This window comes from Ylistrum balloti, unplaced genomic scaffold, assembly GCF_031769215.1.
Source record: "Ylistrum balloti isolate Yb309-2 unplaced genomic scaffold, AGI_CSIRO_Ybal_v1 Utg370574, whole genome shotgun sequence".
NCBI lineage: Eukaryota > Metazoa > Mollusca > Bivalvia > Pectinida > Pectinidae > Ylistrum > Ylistrum balloti.
In genome coordinates, this window is record NW_026782359.1 from 1,164,185 (window position 1) to 1,191,821 (window position 27,637).

Genomic DNA, 27,637 nt, shown 5'->3' on the forward strand with positions numbered 1-27,637 from the left:
TATGATTAAGACCCATTTCATAATATCAGTCAGAAATGAAAAGTTGTACAAAGACGAAAACAAAATTTCTATAATGTTTGTGTGGCTTATAACAGGCATGTCAAGATTCAGGTTTAAATCCTGTTGTGTCCGGCTGTATTTTCTCTGCTAATCGTCTGTTAGTTTTAGTCACGCCTTGTTCCATATGTTGTGTATCAAATGTACACAGTCACTTCCAACAGGCGCAGATCAAATGTGAGATATAAGCAGTCACACAGTTATCTCCTCTGTGTGGCTGAAGAAACACTCACTACAAGAAAATGTTACTGTCCCCCACACAACAAAAGTTGGCAAGGATATACAAACAGGTTCCATCTGTTTGTTTGTCATTGCATTCTGGGGCATGAACAGATCACATCTCCAAAAATGTTTTAAGATAACTTCACAAAACTGTTCATCATTTAAGTGATCTAATAGTGCCTTTTTTCTTTGGTTACCATGGAAAAAGATTTTCAAATTCACTGAATCCAGCATTTCTTGAACATATCTCCAAAACCATTTAAAATACCTTCTTCACTAAGACCTTTCACCACTTCTGTTTCATCAATCATATTGAATTTTACCTGTTAACATCCTTTATATAATCTCACATGTGATATGTCCATGACTGGGTCCCTTGGCAGTGGACCTGAATGACTCTGTCCTTGGTCATTTTTTGAAAATGAAGATTTTATGATTAAGACCCATTTCATAATATCAGTCAGAAATGAAAAGTTGTACAAAGACGAAAACAAAATTTCTATAATGTTTGTGTGGCTTATAACAGGCATGTCAAGATTCAGGTTTAAATCCTGTTGTGTCCGGCTGTATTTTCTCTGCTAATCGTCTGTTAGTTTTAGTCACGCCTTGTTCCATATGTTGTGTATCAAATGTACACAGTCACTTCCAACAGGCGCAGATCAAATGTGAGATATAAGCAGTCACACAGTTATCTCCCCTGTGTGGCTGAAGAAACACTCACCACAAGAAAATGTTCCTGTCCCCCACACAACAAAAGTTGGCAAGGATATACAAACAGGTTCCATCTGTTTGTTTGTCATTGCATTCTGGGGCATGAACCAATCACATCTCCAAAAATGTTTTAAGATAACTCCACAAAACTGTTTACACACATCATTTAAGTGATCTAATAGTGCCTTTTTTCTTTGGTTACCATGGAAAAAGATTTTCAAATTCACTGAATCCAGCATTTCTTGAACATAATCTCCAAAACCATTTAAAATACCTTCTTCACTAAGACCTTTCACCACTTCTGTTTCATCAATCATATTGAATTTTACCTGTTAACATCCTTTATATAATCTCACATGTGATATGTCCATGACTGGGTCCCTTGGCAGTGGATCTGAGTGACTCTGTCCTTGGTCATTTTTTGAAAATGAAGATTTTATGATTAAGACCCATTTCATAATATCAGTCAGAAATGAAAAGTTGCACGAAGACGAAAACAAAATTTCTATAATGTTTGTGTGGCTTATAACAGGCATGTCAAGATTCAGGTTTAAATCCTGTTGTTTCCGGCTGTATTTTCTCTGCTAATCGTCTGTTAGTTTTAGTCACGCCTTGTTCCATATGTTGTGTATCAAATGTACACAGTCACTTCCAACAGGCGCAGATCAAATGTGAGATATAAGCAGTCACACAGTTATCTCCCTGTGTGGCTGAAGAAACACTCACCACAAGAAAATGTTCCTGTCCCCCACACAACAAAAGTTGGCAAGGATATACAAACAGGTTCCATCTGTTTGTTTGTCATTGCATTCTGGGGCATGAACAGATCACATCTCCAAAAATGTTTTAAGATAACTTCACAAAACTGTTTACACACATCATTTAAGTGATCTAATAGTGCCTTTTTTCTTTGGTTACCATGGAAAAAGATTTTCAAATTCACTGAATCCAGCATTTCTTGAACATAATCTCCAAAACCATTTAAAATACCTTCTTCACTAAGACCTTTCACCACTTCTGTTTCATCAATCATATTGAATTTTACCTGTTAACATCCTTTATATAATCTCACATGTGATATGTCCATGACTGGGTCCCTTGGCAGTGGATCTGAGTGACTCTGTCCTTGGTCATTTTTTGAAAATGAAGATTTTATGATTAAGACCCATTTCATAATATCAGTCAGAAATGAAAAGTTGTACAAAGACGAAAACAAAATTTCTATAATGTTTGTGTGGCTTATAACAGGCATGTCAAGATTCAGGTTTAAATCCTGTTGTGTCCGGCTGTATTTTCTCTGCTAATCGTCTGTTAGTTTTAGTCACGCCTTGTTCCATATGTTGTGTATCAAATGTACACAGTCACTTCCAACAGGCGCAGATCAAATGTGAGATATAAGCAGTCACACAGTTATCTCCCCTGTGTGGCTGAAGAAACACTCACCACAAGAAAATGTTCCTGTCCCCCACACAACAAAAGTTGGCAAGGATATACAAACAGGTTCCATCTGTTTGTTTGTCATTGCATTCTGGGGCATGAACAAATCACATCTCCAAAAATGTTTTAATATCTTCAGAAAACTGTTTACACACATCATTTAAGTGATCTAATAGTGCCTTTTTTCTTTGGTTACCATGGAAAAAGATTTTCAAATTCACTGAATCCAGCATTTCTTGAACATATCTCCAAAACCATTTAAAATACCTTCTTCACTAAGACCTTTCACCACTTCTGTTTCATCAATCCTATTGAATTTTACCTGTTAACATCCTTTATATAATCTCACATGTGATATGTCCATGACTGGGTCATGGACTTGGACCTGAATGACTATGTCCTTGGTCATTTTTTGAAAGTGAAGATTTTATGATTAAGACACATTTCATAATATCAGTCAGAAATGAAAAGTTGCACAAAGACGAAAACAAAATTTCTATAATGTTTGTGTGGCTTATAACAGGCATGTCAAGATTCAGGTTTAAATCCAGTTGTTTCTGGCTGTATTTTCTCTGCTAATTGCCTGTTAGTTTTAGTCACGCCTTGTTCCATATGTTGTGTATCAAATGTACACAGTCACTTCCAACAGGCGCAGATCAAATGTGAGATATAAGCAGTCACACAGTTATCTCCCCTTTGTGGCTGAAGAAACTACAGGGAATTTGTTTAGTTTTTCTGAATAAAGACATTAATGCAAAGTGATTTGTTCTGATAATGTTTGCTTCACTTTATTACAAAGCGTTGTGTAAAGGATGCAGTCCCTCCAAGCAAGTGAAGTTTAGGTGTTCAGATAAAAATCACATACCTGAATCACAATCAGTGATGAATTTTCTTTTATGTTTTCAGTGTCCAGTTAACCATGAACGAGACATAGCAGCTGGCCTGTTCCTTTGTAATCTGTGTTTGGAGGTAAAATACTACAGTCTGTGTTGTTAACCTGCAATTAGTCTACATTGTTATTATAGACCTCTAAACATGACTGGTACCTGTAAATCCCTAGAACCAACTTTACTTAGAACTAAATTTTGACATTTAGTTCTCAAGGCCATTGTGGCCATTGAATATTTCAATATTTGTATGTACTTTGATTAAATTGGTGTAGTGAAATTTTAATTGATATATTCCTTTAGTCTTTAAAACGAAAAGGAAAAACTTTGAAGGGATTGTAGAAAATTTTCAAATGGTTGTACATAGTTTATATTTAAATATAAATTTGCATCAAGTAACCTTCCTTATGTAATCATAAAGTAAATTTGTAACTGTAATTTCCTTCAAGATTATGTATGTGATAACATACACAGTTATCTCCCTTTTGTGACTGAAGAAACAATTGCTACAAAAACATGAAGACTGTTTTCAAGTAGGTGGAGATTTGTGAAATGTTTGTAAACAAGAATGATATATAAATTTCATAATATTTGTTTTACAGTTGATGTTATCACCCTCACACCTATCACAACTCTGGTGACCTTGAATTAGAGCAATACAAGGCCATACTTTTGTATAGCAGATACCTGAGATATTATACTAAATCAGTTTGTTATTTTACAGTTTGTGTCGCTATCCAAGAGGTTTGTTCCTGAAGTGGTGAACTTCCTTCACGGACTCCTGTTCCTAATCATACTGAAGGACGACAATAAATGTAAATAGAAACACATAGTTCATGCATCTGATAAACTTTGTGGCAATGCTGCCTTTTTTTTTTTCTTTATGATGACAATGGTCAAGGTTGTTCCTATTTCACATAATGAAAATTTTCTGTGGTGTATTCCTCTGTATACAACCTTATGAGGAGTATTTGTAATGTATGTTTTCAAAAACTGGGTTTATTATTATTGAAAATCATTGTATATTAGTGTTGAAAAAACAAAAAAACAGTACATTAATATTGAAAATCTGTGTATAATGGCATCAAAATCAATGAATATTGCCCATTAAAAACAGGGTATATTAGCTTTGAAAATCATAATTTATTTACATTGAAAATCAGCATATATATTTACATTGAAAATCATGTATAGTGTCTATGAACAACCAGCATTGAAAACTTGAGTACATAAGCATTACAAATTAGCTTTGGAAATCATTCATTGTATAAAAGCACTGAAAATCAGGATGTATTATCATTGAAAATCAGTTTGTATCAGCATTGCCAAACTCTGTTTTATTCAGCATATTAGCATTGAAAATTGTGGACTGATAGTGAGTTCATATATTGAGTATTACATTGGCATGATATTTAAAAACCTGCAAAGATCCAGAAACCTGAAGAAATCTTGATATGAAGATAAGTACTTGCTGACTCTTTTTATCAATGTTCTGCAACATGTTGTGTTATAGATGAGAGTGTGATACCTCCATTCAAGCCTATCGGTAATAGTGTCAATCTCCTTCAGTTGGACGCCAAACACAAGTAGGTACACCAGATTGAATGAGGGATTTCAATCAATTGTTGTAGGCACATTCCAGTTCTTAAGAGTCTCAGGACTGAATATTGCTATTTTCAGCAGTCACTTTTCAACCCTCCATCGTCTTGTGGTATGCTGTTCAAATTGCCCAGCTTCCAGCCTTCAGCAATTCTAATTACTGGGGGTTTTTTTTTCTGAAATGTGTTTGATGGATCATTCTCAAATATATGTTGTTCGCCTTGATCCCTAAATATGCATAAGTCCATTTTGGTGCTGATCCAAAAAATAAAATGGCAGACAGGCAGCTATTTTGTTTTTTGATAGTCATAGTTTGTTATCAATATTTTTGGAGAAGTACTTGATTGATCTTTCCTTAATTTCATATTTAGATTTCACTTGGTCCCATTTTTCGTTTTTTCAATTTTGGAACTTGATGGCACATATATACATGTACTGTATTTTACTGCTAATATCAATATTGCCGATAGTTAAAGTAAATAATAAATTTTCATTCAATGAATGGATGATGAAATAGCAGCCTGAAATAAAGACATCGGCACATTATAGGCTGAAGGATAATGATCAGTTTCAGGAATAGTTATCACAATACAGTTTGTTCAAACTATGTTTAAAAACATAACAAGCAAACCCTCGCAACCTGGAAGACACACAATACTGACAAAGGAGCTTATCTGCTATAAAAATTGACAGGTTACCTTTTGGTCCCTAGTTGTGTCCTTTTGATTTTTGGACTGTGACTAAATTTGAACTCATATTAATGTGTGTGTCTACTATATTAATGTGTGTGTCTACTACTACAATGTTTTATATTTAATCCTTTGTTTGCTTTACAGTTCTTTTGAATTTAGTCCTATGAAAATGAGTGAGGTACTTAACACTGAGATGGAGCTTGATGCACTTCGTAATGACAGCTTCCGGTAGGTTCACAACTCCTGGTTATTTACTGGTACTGCCAAGTCAAAGAATCATCACTGTTTGTATTATGATTGAAGAGCCCAGCTTATCGATGATTTGGTGAAATTTGTTACAATTCTGTGAAAATATGGATACCATATTTTCTGGATTATAAACCACAGCTTTTTTCCTCGGGCATACAGCTTATAAACCAGTGCAGTTTATATGTGGAGGAAAAAAAATTCAGCAGACTGAAAAAAAAAATTTAATAGAGAGTACCAGAGAAGGAGTACCTGTCCATTACATGTTTATGACTGAAACAGATCATCTAGAACCATCATTTGTAGTTGTATACAGGATGATTTTAAGATTAAAATAAAAGCAAGCAAGTTTGATAATTGCTATTGAATGTTTCTCAAACACATCAATAAAATAAAGGACTATCTGTGTATAATGAATTTGCAGACTTATATTAAATGTTTCACTGCCTTCCTTTTCCTTTTATATCAACAAACTTTGGTCAAAATAACAGTTACTATGTCTTATGAAAGGGTGTGACTTATATTCCCGTGCAGCTAATATGTGGATCAAATTGAAACAATCGTTGAAAATATGCTCTACAGCTTATATACCAGTGCGACTTATAACCCCGAAAAAACGGTAATTACAGAGATGTTTGTACCAAAATGACACTGGCAGATAAAGCTGTAATAACTGTAGTGATAACTTGAACATGTAGGTCTATCAGCTGTCTGGTTGACTTTAAATCACAGATGATGATTAATACCAAAATATTTAGAGAAATAAATTAAATGGTTGTGGTATTGCTTATGAAATTAACTGTACTGGTATTTATTTGTATCCCTGGTATGACCTAACAACCATTCTCTCTCAGGTTGCAGGCAACTCACAGCTGTGTAACTTTAATTGGAGAATTCTCATCACTGTACAAAGATCTGCCAACATTCCGAGAGGTTTTCTCACCTATTCTCTACATGTTTGGAAAAATAGACAAGAACCAATACCCTGTTACTCTTAAGGTAAATATCCATGACTAATACGTGTGTGAAACTGTACATTCTGTTACAATTGCAATCTATATGTTTCATGACACATATTTTATGTATGATATGGAATGATGTATGATATTGAAACCAAGTTATACTGATCAAGTTGTCCACAAAAGCATTGAACCCAGTTTCTAATTGCTTTGAAACACATGAAAAATTAGGATAGTTCTTCTACAATTCAGATTTTAAAGGAGGCGAGATAATCATGTTAAGTATCAAGAAGATTTTGCTTCATTTTTACACAGGAGATGATGGCAATGGTGGTCGAGGAGATAAGTCACCATAGCAACATATTGCGTAAACCACTGGTGATGAATAAAAAGAAACCCCAACCAATGAGAACATTTGAACCTTTGGTGGAGGAAGTGTAAGTCAAGTGCTCTAAAAGCTCTTGTATGTAAGAATTGTCGATGTAAAAGTGAATAACTGGTGCATTATGTTTAATGATAATTAATAATATCCCTTTAAGCTTAGAAATGCAAGCAAACGTTTACTCTTGTAATTACAACAAATATGTGAGTCTCACAAACTTGTTTTGATAGAATACTCTTCTTAGCTCTTGGCATACCTGGATATAAATTTATAGTAATAGAGATTTAATTCTCCAAGATCTAATTTTACTTTTGCAGATTTGAAGAAAGGAAAATAAAACAAAAGTCATCATCAAAACAGTTAAACGAGAAGCAAAAGCTACTGCACAAGTACAAAAAGGAAATGAAGGTAAGAAAGTGTACTTAGTACAAGATCCCAAGTCTTTGAAAAAATATTTATTTTGAAAAATGTTTTGGAGTTCTACATAGTAAATGATTTCTATGTGTAATATTATGATCTTTATCCTATAGGGTGCAATGAGGGAGATCAGAAAAGATAATCAGTTCCTCGCTAGGAAACAGCTCAAGGATCAAATAGAGAGGTAAGATACTATTCTCCCTTGTCTTACAGTGATTTATCTATTTTTCTACAATATTCAATCAGTATGTTTTGCATAATATACTGATGTATACAGTATGGTCTGTTTTCCCTGCTTTCTTCAATGAATTACCTCCCTTGTCTCAGTTGATTAAATGTTAATTACTTCCCTTATGTTACAACAATATTTCTCTCATGTTAGGTAAATGACGTGCCTCCCCTATACTTGTACCCAATCTTTACAATTCACACATTTGTTTCCTTTTTCCAGAGATGAGGAGCGTCAGGGTAAGGTGCGGAAACTTCACCAGATGTTAGCCACACAAGAGGGAGAATACAAAGCCATGAAAAGGGCTAAACCTTCACCTTCACCATCTTGATGACTTGTTAGCCTGACTAGATCCAGGTTAAAAGTTTCCTTTCTGAGGTGTGAGTCCTCTCTAACAGAATATCAGTTCTAGTCCTGTTCTGTGAGTCTGCTCCAGAAAGATTTGAGCATGGATGCAAGGCAATTCATGGTAAATGGAAAGTAACTGGTTGTGTTAGTTAGTGTTTCCTAGTGAACATGAATTAATATCTCTGTGCGTTTGATGTTTGACACTTATGTATTGTTAGATTTATCATACTGTTAAAGTGTCACAACATTTTATAAGATAATTCCAGTATGAGGGATTTCTCTAACCTGTAAGCCAAAATGGAATTATTGTCATTTTGTTACTAGAATCATTAAGTCTATCACTTAAGGAGAAGCTTGTAAACACTGAGTATGTGATAAAAATTGGAAGTTTAGAGAAAAATGACACGTGTGAGGTATGACGATATATGGAATGTGATGTTTGGATAGGATATTTATGAATGATAGCCAGTCACCAAATATTTTGAAATGCAAGTATGAAGTGATGTACAAGGCAGAGATTTGTTACTGTGATGATATGTAATAGATATTTTAAATGTGTATAGAAAAAAAGGGAGGAAAATTGAATCAGTTGGAATTGAATCTACTCTGATGCTTTTGTCCAAACAGCTGGAAGACCAGTTTGATGTAGGAGTGTCTCGTCACATTTTCTTAGGTAGATTTACAAGAACAGATGTCATCTTTGGTCATTTCAATTTCATGAATCATGAACTTGTGAAAACAAGATTTGTCATACAAACATGAGGAAAAATATACATGTATTGAAAAAAAATATTTTTGTATTCTAAACTGTACCAGGTATTTGAATTTTAGCTGTAGTAAACATGGAATATTTGTTGGGAATGTTGACATTGAAGATTATTTGAATACCCTAAAATTTGAAGGGAAGACCCATCATATTTCCTTCAATTTTAAACAAATGCAACTTTATTTATGCAAGAAACCACAAGCTTATTTTCAGGATAGAATTATTTTTGAATTGAGCTTGTTTTGAAAAGAAGACCCATCTTATTATCTTTAATTGTTAGGCAGTTGCAAGTTTATTTGTGCAAGAAATCACAAGCTTACTTTCTGAAAAGAATTATGTTTGATGTCGACTTGTTTTGGAGTTTTTAGGATATTTGAACCGGAATATATCCTTGTCTTTCTGTTCCTTTCTTTACGGCATGTAAGAGAGGTGGGAGACAGGTGAATGTGAGTGGTATGTGAGAGAGGTTTGATAGCAGAGATGTGAGAGAAAGAGATGTGACACAGGTGAATGTGAGCAGAGATGTGAGAGAAAGAGATGTGACACAGGTGAATGTGAGCAGAGATGTGAGAGAAAGAGATGTGACACAGGTGAATGTGAGCAGAGATGTGAGAGAAAGAGATGTGACACAGGTGAATGTGAGTGGTATGTGAGAGAGGTTTGATAGCAGAGATGTGAGAGAAAGAGATGTGACACAGGTGAATGTGAGCAGAGATGTGAGAGAAAGAGATGTGACACAGGTGAATGTGAGCAGAGATGTGAGAGAAAGAGATGTGACACAGGTGAATGTGAGCAGAGATGTGAAAGAAAGAGATGTGACACGGGTGAATGTGAGTGGTATTCTGAAAGTCAATGTTTACCTGTTGACACATGTATGTAATAATAAAGAGAGGATCTCTTTAATTCTTTTTGTTTTTTGTTTGTTCCTGTAGGTGCATATTTGGAAAAAGCTTCCACATATACAATTGATGTGAGAGCCATTGATGACTCTCCTTAATTTATTTGTGTCTTAACATCTTGATGGTGCTTCCACACTCAGCAGGAAGCATGATCACAACTTCTCCACGTCACATAGGTGTAATTTGTGTCTTTCAAACGATCCTGAAATACCATCATTCCTAAAAGTATGTAAAAATTAGTAAAAGATATGACCACTTCCTAGATTGTCTGAACAATTCTAAGATGTCACCACTTCCTAGATTGTCTGAACAATTCTAAGATGTCACCACTTCCTAGATTGTCTGAACAATTCTAAGATGTCACCACTTCCTAGATTGTCTGAACAATTCTAAGATGTCACCACTTCCTAGATTGTCTGAACAATTCTAAGATGTCACCACTTCCTAGATTGTCTGAAAAATTCTCAGATGTCACCACTTCCTAGATTGTCTGAACAATGTCTGCAAATTTTACGGATTTTCACAAATCTAACAAATGTCAGAAATCAGAGGAAATTTTTTATTTCATCTCTCTACTATTAATGTAATTGTTATGTATATATATACATGTTATGATGTATTTTTTATAACCAATCTGCTATACCTGTATATCTCAAACATAACCAATAATTTCAGGAAAAATGCAAATGAACTTTCCTGCTACCTTATAGCACATAAAAAAAAATAATCTACTTAAAATGTGCTTTACTATGTTTGATTAAGTTTAATCCTATTCATAATTGCTATAAATACATAAAAAAAGACACTGAAACTTGTTCATAATTATTTTATTTTAATTTTATCAGGGGTGCATAAAGGGAGGTAATTTGGGTGCTCTTGTGGGTGAGAATTTCAGCTGTTTTCAAAAGGCTTGGTATCAGTTAGAAAACTGTTCAACAGTAGGCAACAGGTATAAAATAAGTCAGTAACAGCCATAGAATGTATTTAGACTGGATTTCAGGGCAATTTCAATACTTAATGTGTGGAATCCATGGTAACGAAGAAGGAAAGTACGAATTTTTGAATTTTGGATAAATTCTGTATTGATAATTTTTACTCGATAATGTGTGTATTTCTCATAGATTCGGCATACAATCATATTAATATTGTCACAAAATTAAATTTCTCTAGTTACCGAGGACCAAGAAATTGTTGACAAAACAATAACACTATCCGTCACAGACAAGCAAACGATATTCGTGTTTGTGAATTTAGCTGACACCATTGTAAGTCCATTGTTTAACTAGATGTGCTATTTTGTAATGTAAAAGTCGAATTATCATGTACATAAGACGATGAAGACCACGTTCAATACATAACAAATTGTTTAATTCATTGTAACATCTGAATGAATAAAGGATAACGGATGTATCACTGCAAAACTCAGGGAAGCCAGACATAACCACGTTTTGTTTCCTCGGATTACCCTTAGGGATTAGAAACTTCCATACCAACAGACCGTATATATATATATATGTATTTTGTATACACGAACTTAATCTATTTTGTTAAAACAACAAAACTTCAAGTTTACACAATCATGTCTTTCCGGCCAACAAAGGGAGATCTGCGGGCGTTTCCGACACGCACGGAAAATTTGTGAAAACACACCCACCGGTGTTCCGGAATATCTGTTTATCAGTCTTATCGAATTTATATTGTTCACTTCAGGATTGGTATTTTTGTATAGGTCCGATAGTTGTATGAATCGATGTTTTTCCCGACGAATTGTTTCACATCTCGATGTAATTACTTTTATATAAACAAAAATTAAAACAGCGAAAGTGGAATCCTATGGAATTCCTTTAACGTGAATCTAGAACTTTTACACGAAGTATTGAAGCACATGCCAACGCTTGTATGTGCCATTTGTAGTTCTAAACCGACTATTGACTTTATAGTCTTGTTTGAGGTGCAGTTAACAGCACCTATTTCTCGACGTAACGCACCGTGTGCCCTACACACAGAGACCTTCACCTTCTTACGTGTATGTAACTTTTGGTCTGGTAATGCTATTTTTGACTAGCTATATATATATATAAGCACAAAAATCGACATAAAAAAATCGTGAAGATATCATGTGTTGTTAGCTAAAATTTACCTAAAATTTTAGTTACATTATAAGCCTTCGATGAAACGTGATATTATACAAAGTTTCCACGCCCATTTTTTAATCGGGTATAAAACAGTTAAAACAAGCATAAGAATGGCACCTTTCCTCTGAGTACATTTGTCAAATCCAAACAGGAAACACTACAGTCAAAATATAACATTAACATTAAAGAGAAACACAATGCATCAAAGTGACACGTGATCTCAGTGTGACACAAAACATCAAAGTGACACGTGATCTCAGTGTGACACAAAACATCAAAGTGACACATTATTTCAGGTAACACGCCACAACAAAGTGGCACGTGATCTCAGTGTCACACAAAACATCAAAGTGACACTTCAGACCGAGAAACACGCCACAACAAAGTGGCACGTGATCTCAGTGTCACACAAAACATCAAAGTGACACTTCAGACCGAGAAACACGCCACAACAAACACATTGTGACACAAAACATCAAAGTGACACATTATTTCTAACACGCCACAAGTGGCAGTGTGACACAAAACATCAAAGTGACACATTATTTCAGGTAACACGCCACAACAAAGTGGCACGTGATCTCAGTGTGACACAAAACATCAAAGTGACTCTTCAGACCGAGAAACACGCCACAACAAAGTGGCACGTGATCTCACTGTGACACAAAACAACAAAGTGACACATTATTTCAGGTAACACGCCACAACAAAGTGGCACGTGATCTCAGTGTCACACAAAACATCAAAGTGACACTTCAGACCGAGAAACACGCCACAACAAAGTGGCACGTGATCTCATTGTGACACAAAACATCAAAGTGACACATTATTTCAGGTAACACGCCACAACAAAGTGGCACGTGATCTCAGTGTGACACAAAACATCAAAGTGACACTTCAGACCGAGAAACACGCCACAACAAAGTTGCACGTGATCTCACTGTGACACAAAACATCAAAGTGACACATTATTTCAGGTAACACGCCACAACAAAGTGGCACGTGATCTCATTGTGACACAAAACATCAAAGTGACACTTCAGACCGAGAAACACGCCACAACAAAGTGGCACGTGATCTCAATGTGACACAAAACATCCAAGTGACACTTCAGAAACATGTCACATCAATGTTGCACGTGATCTCTTCGTGATATATATAACACCAGGGAGACGGACCAGGTCAACGTAACACATAATACATCAGGGAAGGCACCATAGTGGATGAGACCTCATAAAAGAAAACGAAAATCTTTATAACGAACAAACAACTGATTGGTGTCACCTAAAATATGTGTTCAAAACTAAAGCATTGTTGTAAAGCAATGCATCCTCAATACTGCTTTGTTTGGAAACAAAGCATGTTTAATGCCGCCAAGTGTTGAAAACGAGGTTATGAACAGTGCACAAGGTTCATTAGCAGATGTTTAAATACATGCCCAGATTATTGATATAGAAAAACAACTATAAATGCCAATAGGATTAAGAAATATTTCTTTTGGTGAAATCGAGGATGCATATTTCATGTAATGACATTCGCATCAATACCGGAATGACGACCTATATCCATACCCGCCCGACCGTGGCTTGGATCTACTGTTGTCCATAGCACGGAATGCTCGGTCGTACTTAAATTCCAGTTCCTCCTCAAAGCTAATGTCGTGCTCCCCTGACTGTACAGGCCGGAAGGAGTTGAACGGGACCCCTGTACCCGCACCGGAAGTCAGCTTGTTTCTTGCTGATGAGAGAACTTCATCTGTCTGTCTGTCCGTCCCACTCAGCATGTTATCCAGTACCTTCAGCGGATCACTGTCTTTCGTCGGTTCGTAATCTAGAGAAAAGGAACATATTCCAAATGAGTAGTATATAAGTTACATGCATTTGCCTTTTATGTTTGGTTAGATTTGGAAGCTTAAATTTTGACTTATACGAATAGTCAAACAAGGAAAAACGTGTACACAACTGACTACAAAAACATTCAGCAGGGAGAAGGATTAATTTTCTTCTTTGAATGAAATCTTATTAAGAAGCTATTTTCCATGATGCAGATGGTAGTTTTGGTGAAGAGTAGGTAACTGCATTTTTTTTTATCGTAAAGATGAAGCTCAATCCAAGTGGCGAAACTTGAGAAGAAATTTGAAATAGGTGTTGTACAGGAAAATCACGATTTCACAATCATGTTACAAAATGACCTCCCTGGCTGCAATGTCAAAGTTTTGACAAGGTCGAAAAATAACAACACTTTGTTGGCTACCTTTCCTGAAAATTCCAACCGAATTTTAGCTCAACGGCACAAATGGAACTGGAGAAGAAGTTTAAAATATGTATTTCAAGATGGCGGTCATCTTGAATTTCAGATCGATCTGAAAAATAACAACACATGGTCAGGATCATTTCAGACAAATTGGATCTCAATACCATTGGTGAAACTTCAGCGGTTTGAAATAGACGTAGCATAGGAATACCATGATTGCGCAAACATGTTACAAAATGGCCTGCTTAGCTGTCATGTCAAATTTTTGACAAAGTCAATAATTAACAACACTTTGTTAGCTACCTTTCCTTAACATTCCCACCAATCCTAAGCTTAAATGCACAAGCTGAACTGAAGGAGTTTAAAATATTTTTTCAAGATGGCAGCTATGGCAGCCATCTTGGATTTCAGACATACCCGAAAAATATCAACACTTGGTCAGGACAATCTCAGGACTATTTCATGCAAGTCTGAGCTCAATAACACAAATGAAACTTCAGAAGAAATTTGAAATAGGTGTAGCACAGGAAACCATGATTGTGCAATCATGTTACAAAATAGCCTCTGTGGGTTTCGTGTCGAAAAATAATAACATTTGTTGTCTACCTTTCCCGAACATTCTTACCAATTTTTTGCTCAATGGCACCAGTGGGACCGGAGAAGAAGTTTAAAATGTCAAAAGTTTAAGCAAACGACGCACGGCGGACGACGAGTCAGATGACCAAAAAAGTCATGCAATTGTCATTTGTTTCATTCTTAAGTACAGACTAGTTGTCAAAGGTCGACTTTTACCTGTTTCCGTGAGCCCCCCGCGTTGGTAGGGAGGAGCTGAGCTATACGACGACCTTGGCGCGGGAGTCGTCGTCACCTTTCCTCTCTTGTAGCTGTAGTTGTATCTTCGGAGTTCCTCGTCCTGTTTTGACACCGTTGATGTCATGACCTCTAGATCTTTCTTTAGACGAGCACATAATGCCAATGCGCCCTTTGCCACGTGGGCTGGGGGAATGAATTCCGATGCCAGTGCTTGGTGTAACACATCCTCGCTAACCAGGGTAAAATTCACTCTGTTTATCAGTTCCTGGCGCTGGTCATCACTCATTTTATCTCTTTCTGGAAACGATACCAAATTCAATTATCTATCAGAGGAAACATTTTTGAAAGTCGATCAAAATTATTCCTAATTCATTTAGTCCAAACTACCTTACCATCATTCTAAAGTAATATCTAAGGTATGTCTAACAAACCATACAGAACTTAAAAAGACGTCTTGTAAACCCATGGAGCCTTGTGATAACTCCATTGCGACTACCTAGCTATATTGCTCATCTTCAAGTGTTGTACAAGATGTGAGAGCATTTATATAGAAATACTATTCGAATTCCCACCTATCCGCAAGCCCGGGTACAAGCAGTTCGACTGTTTCATTATAAGTGTACAGTGTTATAGGAAGGTGTTGTCCCAAGTGGAGATTCGCTATCATTAGGTATCTTATACACGACCTATCAAGCATGAAAACGTGCTAAATGATGTATTGTATTAACGAGACCGGGGCTGGGTAAATAATATATATATCACAATACAACAGTTTAACGAGTGTTCGTTGGTAATGTTGGGTTCGTCTTATTAATCTGCTGCTCTGGGTAATAGTTCCGTTACAACAGTACCAGACATAGGTATGTCGTGTTTAAGTACCGGTCTTCGTAATATGGAATCATAGTACCAGACTTAGGTATGTCGAGTTTTAATACCGTTCTTCTTTATATGGAACCAAAGTACCAGACATAGGTATGTCGTGTTTAAGTATCGTTCTTCGTTATATGGAACTAAAGTACCAGACATAGGTATGTCGAGTTTTAAAACCGTTCTTCGTAATATGGAATCATAGTACCAGGCATAGGTATGTCGAGTTTTAAAACCGTTCTTCGTAATATGGAATCATAGTACCAGACATAGGTATGTCGAGTTTTAAAACCGTTCTTCGTAATATGGAATCATAGTACCAGACATTGGTATGTCGAGTTTTAAAACCGATCTTCGTAATATGGAATCATAGTACCAGACATAGGTATGTCGAGTTTTAAAACCGTTCTTCGTAATATGGAATCATAGTACCAGACATAGGTATGTCGAGTTTTAAAACCGATCTTCGTAATATGGAATCATAGTACCAGACATAGGTATGTCGAGTTTTAAAACCGTTCTTCGTTAAATGGAAGCATAGTACCAGACATAGGTATGCTGGTATTCGTTATATCGAATCAAAGAGCCGAATTGAAGTATTTCGAATCGCATTACCAGACAAAGGCATCTCGAGTTGTAGTACCGTTTGTCGTTACATCGGTTCAAAAATATAAGACATCGATATATCTTTTCATTCTTTCCTGTACAGATTCGTACTACCAGACTCGTAAGATCTCTCTTCGATATTCCGGTGTACCTAATTGTAACACTTTTCTTCTGTAATTATGAAAATATATCAAATCATTAGAACGCATATCGATTTATTGACCCCAGTGTTCCCTGTTATGTCGAATCGTAATGTCGATAACTTCGATCTGTCGAATATAGTATATCGATTTATTGACCCCAGTGTTCCCTGTTATGTCGAATCGTAATGTCGAGAACTTCGATCTGTCGAATATAGCATCGTCCTTCGATACATTAAGTATACTGTACCTCTTTATATCGATCTGTACACCGACACACACTGGACATTCTAACTCTTTCGTCTGGACAGTATATGGTTCACATGTCAAATTCTAAGTTTTTGAAGAATTTTATTTCTACAAGGAAAGTAGTATTTGCGGGGTGATGTTACACTATCGAAAATGAGTCAATCATTGTTAACGCTAATTACTATTAACACCAATTATTGTTACGTGTACATCAATTATAGTTTACATCAAATATTGTTTACATCAATAATAGTTTACATCAAATATTTTTTACATCAATAATAGTTTACACCCATTATTGTTTACACCCATTATTGTTTACACCCATTATTGTTTACACCCATTATTGTTTACACCCATTATTGTTTACACCCATTATTGTTTACACCCATTATTGTTTACACCCATTATTGTTTACACCAATTATTGTTTACACCAATTATTTTTACACCGATTATTTTTACTTCAATTGTTGTTAACACCATCTTGTATAGTTAGCCACAATATTATGGCCAAAATCACACAACTGCTGTAACGCCCACCTGGACATTCAATCTACTGTAACATTTTGGCCAAAACTGGACTTTCTGACAAATCCATCATGTCCTTTTGACAATACCGTTCTGGCATTCTGGCCAAAGTTTGACATTTTGAATAAATCAATCAAGTCTCTGAGACCGAATCCAACAGGGTGTGATCCTGTTAAGATGACTGTTCTATAGAGTCTCCCCAAGTGTTAGTAACAACAGAATCAATAACAAAGATTCATATATATCTAAAATAGATATCTACAGAGGCTGTAGAAGATATATCATACCAAGTAGAGATCTTTCTACACAAGTTGTCCGTTAGATCTAGCTTGTCCCTTGGCAAGGGTACTAGTGAGGAATTCTGTTGAGTATACGAGATTACAGGGTTTAGTGGACGTGACAAATACATAATCAATAATTTGCAGATAAGAGAATATCTTAGGGTCGTTCGAGTGCTCATTGGAAAAAGAATGTTGAAAAAGGAAAGGTGGATAGGTGCCATGTCAGCTCATCAACACTGTACATATACATGTTACAAACACGGGTATATTATATATTGCTAAGCCCGCTAAACCCAACCGTCCAGGGACCTAGCTCAATTTATCAGTCCCAACTGTCCAGGGTACGTGACTCAGTCCATCAGTCCCAACTGTCCAGGGTACGTGACTCAGTCCATCAGTCCCAACTGTTCAGGGGACGTGACTCAGTCCGTCAGTCCCAACTGTTCAGGGGACGTAAATCAGTCCATCAGTCCCAACTGTCCAGGGGACGTGACTCAGTCCATCAGTCCCAACTGTTCAGGGTACGTGACTCAGTCCATCAGTCCCAACTGTCCAGGGTACGTGACTCAGTCCATCAGTCCCAACTGTCCAGGGTACGTGACTCAGTCCATCAGTCCCAACTGTCCAGGGGACGTGACTCAGTCCATCTGTCCAGGGGACGTGACTCAGTCCATCAGTCCTAACCATCAAGGTACGTGACTCAGTCCATCAGTCCCAACTGTCCAGGGTACGTGACTCAGTCCATCAGTCCCAACTGTTCAGGGGACGTGACTCAGTCCATCAGTCCCAACTGTCCAGGTACGTGACTCAGTCCATCAGTCCCAACTGTCCAGGTACGTGACTCAGTCTATCAGTCCAAACTGTTCAGGGGACGTGACTCAGTCCATCAGTCCTAACCATCAAGGTACGTGACTCAGTCCATCAGTCCCAACTGTTCAGGGTAGGTGACTCAGTCCATCAGTCCTAACCGTCAAGAAACGTGACTCAGTCCACCAGTCCCAACTGTCCAGGGGACGTGACTCAGTCCATCAGTCCCAACTGTCCAGGGTACGTGACTCAGTCCATCAGTCCCAACTGTCCAGGGGACGTGACTCAGTCCATCTGTCCAGGGGACGTGACTCAGTCCATCAGTCCTAACCATCAAGGTACGTGACTCAGTCCATCAGTCCCAACTGTTCAGGGTACGTGACTCAGTCCATCAGTCCCAACTGTCCAGGGTACGTGACTCAGTCCATCAGTCCCAACTGTTCAGGGGACGTGACTCAGTCCATCAGTCCCAACTGTCCAGGGTACGTGACTCAGTCCATCAGTCCCAACTGTTCAGGGGACGTGACTCAGTCCATCAGTCCTAACCATCAAGGTACGTGACTCAGTCCATCAGTCCCAACTGTTCAGGGTAGGTGACTCAGTCCATCAGTCCTAATCGTCAAGAAACGTGACTCAGTCCACCAGTCCCAACTGTCCAGGGGACGTGACTCAGTCCATCAGTTCTTACCGTCCAGGGGACGTGACTCAATCCATCAGTCCTAACCGTCCAGGGGACGTGACTCAGTCTATCAGTTCTAATCGTCCATAGGACGTGACTCAGTACATCAGTCCTGACCGTCCAGGGGACGTGACTCAGTCCATCAGTCTCCACTGTCGAGGGGACGTGACTCAGCCATCAGTCCTAACCGTCCAGGGGATGTGACTCAGCCATCAGTCCTAACCATCATGGGGACGTGACTCAGTCCATCAGTCCTAACCGTCCAGGGAACGTGACTCAGTCTATCAGTCCTAACCGTCCAGGGGACGTGACTCAGCCATCAGTCCTAACCGTCCAGGGGACGTGACCAAGCCATCAGTCCTAACCGTCCAGGGGACATGACTCAGTCTATCAGTCCTAACCGTCCAGGGGACGTGACACAGTCCATCAGTCCTAACCGTCCAGGGGACGTGACTCAGCCATCAGTCCTAACCATCGTGGGGACGTGACTCAGCCATCAGTCCTAACCATCAAGAAGACGTGGCTCAACCATCAGTCCTAACCGTCAAAGAACGGGACTCAGTCCATCAGTCCTAACCGTCCAGGGGACGTGACTCAGTCCATCAGTCCTAACCGTCCAGGGGACGTGACCAAGCCATCAGTCCTAACCGTCCAGGGGACGTGACACAGTCCATCAGTCCTGGCCGTAAAGAAACGGGACTCAGCTATCAGTCCTTACCGTCCAGGGGACGTGACTCAGCCCATCAGACCCAATAGATTATGGACGTTATTCAGTCTAATCTAAAGGGTCCTGACTATCTAGTCCGAAGATTGCTATCTAGTTTGAAGGGTCCTGACTATCTAGCCTAAAGATTGCTATCAAGTCTAAAGGGTCCTGACTATCTTGTCCGAAGATTGCTATCTAGTCTAAAGGGTCCTGACTATCTTGTCCGAAGATTGCTATCTAGTCTGAAGGGTCCTGACTATCTTGTCCGAAGATTGCTATCTAGTCTAAAGGGTCCTGATTATCTAGTCCGAAGATTGCTATCTAGTCTGAAGGGTCCTGACTATCTAGTCCGAAGATTGCTATCTAGTTTGAAGGGTCCTGACTATCTAGCCTAAAGAAGTCTAAAGGGTCCTGACTATCTGTCCGAAGATTAAAGGGTCCTGCTATCTGTCCGAAGATTACTATCTAGTCTGAAGGGTCCTGATTATCTAGTCCGAAGATTGCTATCTAGTCTAAAGGGTCCTGACTATCTAGTCCGAAGATTGCTATCTAGTCTGAAGGGTCCTGATTATCTAGTCCGAAGATTGCTATCTAGTCTGAAGGGTCCTGACTATCTAGTCCGAAGATTGCTATCTAGTCTGAAGGGTCCTGACTATCTAGTCCGAAGATTGCTATCTAGTCTGAAGGGTCCTGACTATCTAGTCCGAAGATTGCTATCTAGTCTAAAGGGTCCTGACTATCTAGTCCGAAGATTGCTATCTAGTCTAAAGGGTCCTGACTATCTAGTCCGAAGATTGCTATCTAGTCTGAAGGGTCCTGACTATCTAGTCCGAAGATTGCTATCTAGTCTAAAGGGTCCTGACTATCTAGTCCGAAGATTGCTATCTAGTCTGAAGGGTCCTGACTATCTAGTCCGAAGATTGCTATCTAGTCCGAAGATTGCTATCTAGTCTGAAGGGTCCTGACTATCTAGTCCGAAGATTGCTATCTAGTCTGAAGGGTCCTGACTATCTAGTCCGAAGATTACTATCTAGTCTGAAGGGTCCTGACTATCTAGTCCGAAGATTGCTATCTAGTCCGAAGATTGCTATGTAGTCTGAAGGGTCCTGACTATCTAGTCCGAAGATTGCTATCTAGTCTGAAGGGTCCTGACTATCTAGTCCGAAGATTGCTATCTAGTTTGAAGGGTCCTGACTATCTAGCCTAAAGATTGCTATCCAGTCTGAAGGGTCCTGACTATCTAGTCCGAAGATTGCTATCTAGTCTGAAGGGTCCTGACTATCTAGTCCGAAGATTGCTATCTAGTCTGAAGGGTCCTGACTATCTAGTCCGAAGATTACTATCTAGTCTGAAGGGTCCTGATTATCTAGTCCGAAGATTGCTATCTAGTCCGAAGATTGCTATCTAGTCCGAAGATTGCTATCTAGTCTGAAGGGTCCTGACTATCTAGTCCGAAGATTGCTATCTAGTCTGAAGGGTCCTGACTATCTAGTCCGAAGATTACTATCTAGTCTGAAGGGTCCTGATTATCTTGTCCGAAGATTGCTATCTAGTCCGAAGACTGCTATCTAGTCTAAAGGGTCCTGACTATCTAGTCCGAAGATTGCTATCTAGTCTGAAGGGTCCTGACTATCTAGTCCGAAGATTGCTATCTAGTCTGAAGGGTCCTGACTATCTAGTCCGAAGATTGCTATCTAGTCTGAAGGGTCCTGACTATCTAGTCCTGACTATCTAGTCCGAAGATTGCTATCTAGTCCGAAGATTACTATCTAATCCGAAGATTGCTATCTAGTCTAAAGGGTCCTGATTATCTAGTCCGAAGATTGCTATCTAGTCCGAAGATTGCTATCTAGTCCGAAGATTGCTATCTAGTCCGAAGATTACTATCTAGTCTGAAGGGTCCTGACTATCTAGTCCGAAGATTGCTATCTAGTCCGAACATTGCTATGTAGTCCGAAGATTACTATCTAGTCTGAAGGGTCCTGACTATCTAGTCTGAAGATTGCTATCTAGTCTGAAGGGTCCTGACTATCTAGTCCGAAGATTACTATCTAGTCTGAAGGGTCCTGACTATCTAGTCCGAAGATTTCTATCTAGTCTGAAGGGTCCTGACTATCTAGTCCGAAGATTGCTATCTAGTCTGAAGGGTCCTATCTAGTCTAGTCCGAAGGATCCTGACTATCTAGTCCGAAGTCCTGACTCCGAAGATTGCTATCTAGTCTAAAGGGTCCTGATTATCTAGTCCGAAGATTGCTATCTAGTCCGAAGATTGCTATCTAGTCCGAAGATTGCTATCTAGTCCGAAGGGTCCTGCTAACTAGTCCGAAGATTACTATCTAGTCTGAAGGGTCCTGACTATCTAGTCCGAAGATTGCTATCTAGTCTGAAGGATGACTATCTAGTCCGAAGATTGCTATCTAGTCCGAAGATTGCTATCTAGTCTGAAGGGTCCTGACTATCTAGTCTGAAGGGTCCTGACTATCTAGTCTGAAGGGTCCTGACTATCTAGTCCGAAGATTGCTATCTAGTCTGAAGGGTCCTGACTATCTAGTCCGAAGATTACTATCTAGTCTGAAGGGTCCTGACTATCTAGTCCGAAGATTACTATCTAGTCCGAAGATTGTTATCTAGTCTGAAGGGTCCTGATTATCTAGTCCGAAGATTGCTATCTAGTCCGAAGATTGCTATCTAGTCCGAAGATTGCTATCTAGTCTGAAGGGTCCTGACTATCTTGTCCGAAGATTGCTATCTAGTCCGAAGATTGCTATCTAGTCCGAAGATTACTATCTAGTCTGAAGGGTCCTGACTATCTAGTCCGAAGATTGCTATCTAGTCTGAAGGGTCCTGATTATCTAGTCCGAAGATTGCTATCTAGTCTGAAGGGTCCTGATTATCTAGTCCGAAGATTGCTATCTAGTCTGAAGGGTCCTGATTATCTAGTCCGAAGATTGCTATCTAGATTACTATCTGAAGGGTCCTGATTATCTAGTCCGAAGATTGCTATCTAGTCTGAAGGGTCCTGACTATCTAGTCCGAAGACTGCTATCTAGTCTGAAGGGTCCTGACTATCTAGTCCGAAGATTGCTATCTAGTCTGAAGGGTCCTGATTATCTAGTCCGAAGATTGCTATCTAGTCTGAAGGGTCCTGACTATCTAGTCCGAAGATTGCTATCTAGTCCGAAGATTGCTATCTAGTCTGAAGGGTCCTGACTATCTAGTCCGAAGATTGCTATCTAGTCCGAAGATTACTATCTAGTCTGAAGGGTCCTGACTATCTAGTCCGAAGATTGCTATCTAGTCTGAAGGGTCCTGACTATCTAGTCCGAAGATTACTATCTAGTCTGAAGGGTCCTGACTATCTAGTCCGAAGATTACTATCTAGTCCGAAGATTGCTATCTAGTCTGAAGGGTCCTGATTATCTAGTCCGAAGATTGCTATCTAGTCTGAAGGGTCCTGACTATCTAGTCCGAAGATTGCTATCTAGTCCGAAGATTACTATCTAGTCTGAAGGGTCCTGACTATCTTGTCCGAAGATTGCTATCTAGTCTGAAGGGTCCTGATTATCTAGTCCGAAGATTGCTATCTAGTCTGAAGGGTCCTGATTATCTAGTCCGAAGATTGCTAAGAGGGTCCTGACTATCTAGTCTGAAGGGTCCTGACTATCTAGTCTGAAGGGTCCTGATTATCTAGTCCGAAGATTGCTATCTAGTCTGAAGGGTCCTGACTATCTTGTCCGAAGATTGCTATCTAGTCCGAAGATTGCTATCTAGTCTGAAGGGTCCTGATTATCTAGTCCGAAGATTGCTATCTAGTCTGAAGGGTCCTGATTATCTAGTCCGAAGATTGCTATCTAGTCTAAAGGGTCCTGACTATCTAGTCTGAAGGGTCCTGACTATCTAGTCTGAAGGGTCCTGACTATCTAGTCTAAAGGGTCCTGACTATCTAGTCTGAAGGGTCCTGACTATCTAGTCTGAAGGGTCCTGATTATCTAGTCCGAAGATTCCTGACTGTATATCGGCGATGTTCTTTTTTTGTCTTTTTGTGAAGACCGTAACATCGCAGTTAGATATCAAGTACATTCGGACTAGCCGGACGATCGCATGGAATCTCTGATGTGATTGGTTAGTTAAGTACGGTTGCTGGTAAGGGCCATTTTTTCAACATTGCAATCTCGCTCTGACGCCTTGAGGTCGATAGAGCGAGATTAGATTTTGCATGTCGCTCTCGCGATCTCGGTCTGTTGCCGTCATGATCTCGCTCGATCAACTTTAGGTCGACAGAGCGAGATTGGCAGATTACGACATGACCCTAACCAGTCACCATACATCTCAACTGTATTGTTGTCTGCACACACGTTGCACCTATTGTATTACGAAGTGATCGAGCAGCTGGATGACGAGACTGCAGGATATTAGAGTCATCTTGGTTTGGTTTGAAAAAAAAAAAAAATCCGCAAAAATATCATTCTCAAGTTTTATGGAGTTCTAAGTTAATCGATAATGTACAATTTTCAGGAAATTAAGGCAAACCAATGTACTACTATAGAAGAGTATATTACATGTTACAGGTAACATCTGACGTTTGTTTTATATACCGGGATTCGATCAATAGTGTGCATATGTATCGTCTGCGCATGCCTAAGCAGAAACACAGGAATTTGTTCAGATCAATGTTGGATTATCAATATAAAAATGAAAATGATGTTTTGTGATAATCACGCATCACAGTATTTCGATAGCTTTGGTTGGCCTCTGTCCTGTTTTACTGTATTGATGCAGACAGTACTGCGAACGATGTATTTTTGGTACTTAATAACATATGGTTACGTTACTGATTATTGAAAGAGAGTCAATAGATACGACACTTGATGTTTACACACAATGTATGTAACACTGTACTAATGTTCGGGATGACTTTATTTAACTACAGTATATGTATTAAGGCATCTTGGTGTCTTGCATGGCTATTAGACAATGTTTCTACGCCGTAGTTTGACAATGACGTGCATTACAGAGTAGTTTGACACGGCAATTTCGCCCCGACAATTGGCATAAAGGGCCTTCCACGACAGTTTAACATCAAAGTAACTTACAAGACGATCGTGTCTTTAAGGTGTCACATGGCAGTTTGATGCTATATAATATTGATTAGAGGTCGTTTTGGTTCATCATAATCTAAGCAATTATAATGCTGCTAAAATTATTATCTTTACGGGATCATTTATCAGAGAAAATGAAACAACGTTAACAGAATCGTCTGGACACAAGAAGTGATTGTAGTACCACTTTTGGTATATATAAACTTTTATAACAATTGCGAAACAAGTTATGTCAACTTATACTGATCACTCTTGTTGGCCCGGATGTAAGCGCGCGAGGGGTCTTATTGTGGGAGGAAACCGGAGTACCCGGGGAAAACCCACGTAGTTGGGCAGGTGACCCCTTACCTTTTCATGTCCGTTCCGGGAATCGAACCCCGGTCGGCTAGGTGAAAGGCGAGTGCGTTACCACTGCGTGACCCGACCACCACTTGTGGTACTAGTTGGTCTCAGTTATGCTAATTTGATAAAAAGTAGTAACCGCAATACATATTTACCTGCTATAAGAACATACTCAAGTATGCCATAAAGTTGGTCGTGACTCTTGCGTGCTTCACCTGGAGCTGCTGATGCCAGAAGTCGGAACGTTTCACCCGTCAGTACTCCTTTCCTCACCATCTCTGTCATGTAAGTGTCTATGATTCTACATGCCCTTTCGGCCTCCCCCTCGTCATTACATGACTCCTGTACGATGTCACGTAACAAGGAAGGTGATATGATACATAGGTCATCCGGTGCAAGTTTATTCATTATTTCTCCCGCCGCTTTTACCAAAGGTCTTCTGCAACGACAACCACGCAATGTCGCCATCTTAAAAGTCCTTGTGATCCAGTCAATTGTCATGACGTCATCAGAAAACGAATCTTCCGGAAGTTCCATTATAACAGCATCTAACACGTGCCCTGTATCTATTTTCTTCGTGATTTTGACTGGATCTGCCTTACTAGGTGACTTTTCAGTGTTTTCTTTTCCTGGTTTTGATCCAGCATCTTGTATACTCTTTTCGCTTTCGTCTCTATCCAACACCAAAGTGATGTAACGGGTTGCCATGTCGGCAAGAAGACTCGGACGCACGCCACTGTCTCTGGCTGACGTCAGCAGTTTGACGAACCAATCCAGTGGCAAATTACAGAGACCCTTCATTGTCTTGTCGTCACGTTTATCAACTGAGCTTCCCTGCTTCTTAAAGTTACTCGGATCTGTAAACTTTGTGGGTGGTTTGAGCCATGACTCCACCATGGCATCCGAGCATGCCTCAACTATTCCAGCCACTTCTGCTAATGGACCGATAGTGACGCAGTACAGCAGCAGGGAAGTTATGGCCCCTGTGGAACGACTGAGTTTACCAGAAGTGATAGTGTCATGTAAGAATTTATCGCTTATCTCAATGAGATTCCCAGTCCCCGACATCTGAAGATATTCCGCGGCACATCGGATTTGTACGATGTTATTCTTGGTCATGTCAACCTTCATGTTGTAACAAAAGTCTGCCACTATTCCGAATATGTCCGCTCCCCCGGGGAAGTCGAGTAACTCCACCCTGTTGCTGTCGCCCGGGGATGCTCGACTTACCTTGACAAAATACTCGGACTTGGCATAGAGTGGAAACCTATGTAATCGGAACTCCGTGCCTCCCGTTATCACGGTAATGTCCGAGAGGTCTCCAGATTCGCGAAACTTAGAGAAATCCATTATTGATTCTGTCGAGACGTCAGCTCATTATTCGATATTACAGCTAAAGGTCAACGATATCAGGAAAGTCAAACTATAGGTATATATGGACGGTATTACTCTGCATACGACTCGGGACGTGCGGCTGTTCTGTGTATTTAAATTACACACTCGTTTAAATGTTACATTCAGGAGTGATATACTCAGTGTTAAAATCCACTTGTTAACTTTCAATGAAATCACACAGCGAAGCAAAAAGTTAAGACGTAATCCCAGCTAATCCTTTTACGATACTTCCGAAATACCTGGTAGCACTGAATCTGTAGTGAATCTGGAATTGTCTGTGAACGTTGTTCTTAGTTCTGGAACCACCAACCAGTCTCCATTTTGGCCCTCAGTAATTGTTTACCTTCCCGTCAGTCTGTGATAATACCACTAAAACACAGCCGAACAGTAGCCTGTCCAAACTTGATGGGATCGACATAAAGAAAGGCCGACTACACCCGGGAAGATATCGATCTTTGTTATGTGTGTCTATATAGACCTTTAAATGAACATATGTACACACTGTACCCCAGTCCACACGATAATTAATACTGTCCACACACGTACACACGTAAACATGTAGGAGGCCATATTATTACCGTACGTACACAACCTGTTGGGCGTGGTACTACTGTTTCCCATGATAATATTGAACATGTCATCCTTGTGTTATTATACACTTAAAACACATAACAATATTTTATACCGTGCTAATTCACAATACATTTATACACACACAGTAGTAAGAAGCAAAATGGGAGAGGTTGAGGAGGGAGGTGTGTTGTGGAGGGAAGTCGGTAGGGAGAGGGGGTATAGGGGAGAGAGAGAGAGAGAGAGAGAGAGAGAGAGAGAGAGAGAGAGAGAGAGAGAGAGAGAGAGAGAGAGAGAGAGAGAGAGAGAGAGAG

The 27,637-nt window shown here is 39.1% G+C and overlaps 2 protein-coding genes across 3 annotated transcripts in view; one reads left to right on the top strand and one right to left on the bottom strand.

Annotated features, from left to right (window-relative positions):
* LOC132556505 (nucleolar protein 14-like) overlaps positions 1–9,836 on the top strand; it is a 32,581-nt gene extending 22,745 nt beyond the window's left edge. Inside the window, exons 16-25 of one of the 2 annotated variants that reach the window (XR_009554475.1) lie at positions 3,334–3,396; positions 4,039–4,129; positions 4,828–4,900; positions 5,750–5,833; positions 6,706–6,850; positions 7,126–7,247; positions 7,510–7,600; positions 7,723–7,793; positions 8,061–9,458; positions 9,585–9,836. Coding sequence is in view for 1 of the 2 variants with exons in the window: in XM_060220913.1 (XP_060076896.1) it covers positions 3,334–3,396; positions 4,039–4,129; positions 4,828–4,900; positions 5,750–5,833; positions 6,706–6,850; positions 7,126–7,247; positions 7,510–7,600; positions 7,723–7,793; positions 8,061–8,169 (849 nt within the window). In the remaining variant the exon portion in view is untranslated. Of the gene's footprint in view, positions 1–3,333; positions 3,397–4,038; positions 4,130–4,827; positions 4,901–5,749; positions 5,834–6,705; positions 6,851–7,125; positions 7,248–7,509; positions 7,601–7,722; positions 7,794–8,060 lie in introns of both variants that reach the window. The other variant, XM_060220913.1, reaches the window with a different exon arrangement.
* A 3,690-nt stretch (positions 9,837–13,526) lies between these two features.
* On the bottom strand, positions 13,527–26,708 carry LOC132556541 (uncharacterized). The gene is made up of 3 exons (XM_060220953.1): positions 25,514–26,708; positions 15,032–15,349; positions 13,527–13,816 (listed from the first exon to the last, which is right to left on the bottom strand). The coding sequence occupies exons 1-3, from the start codon at positions 26,706–26,708 to the stop codon at positions 13,527–13,529; spliced, it is 1,803 nt and encodes a 600-aa protein (XP_060076936.1).
* Between the last annotated feature and the right edge of the window lie 929 nt (positions 26,709–27,637).

Coding starts and splice junctions, on each gene's coding strand:
- LOC132556541 (XM_060220953.1), bottom strand. CDS start 26,708: ATGGATTTCTCTAAGTTTCGCGAATCTGGAGACCTCTCGGACATTACC. Junction 15,350..25,513: donor TGAGTATGTTCTTATAGCAG/GTAAATATGTAT, acceptor TATCGTTTCCAG/AAAGAGATAAAATGAGTGAT. Junction 13,817..15,031: donor CGGGGGGCTCACGGAAACAG/GTAAAAGTCGAC, acceptor CCTTTTCTCTAG/ATTACGAACCGACGAAAGAC.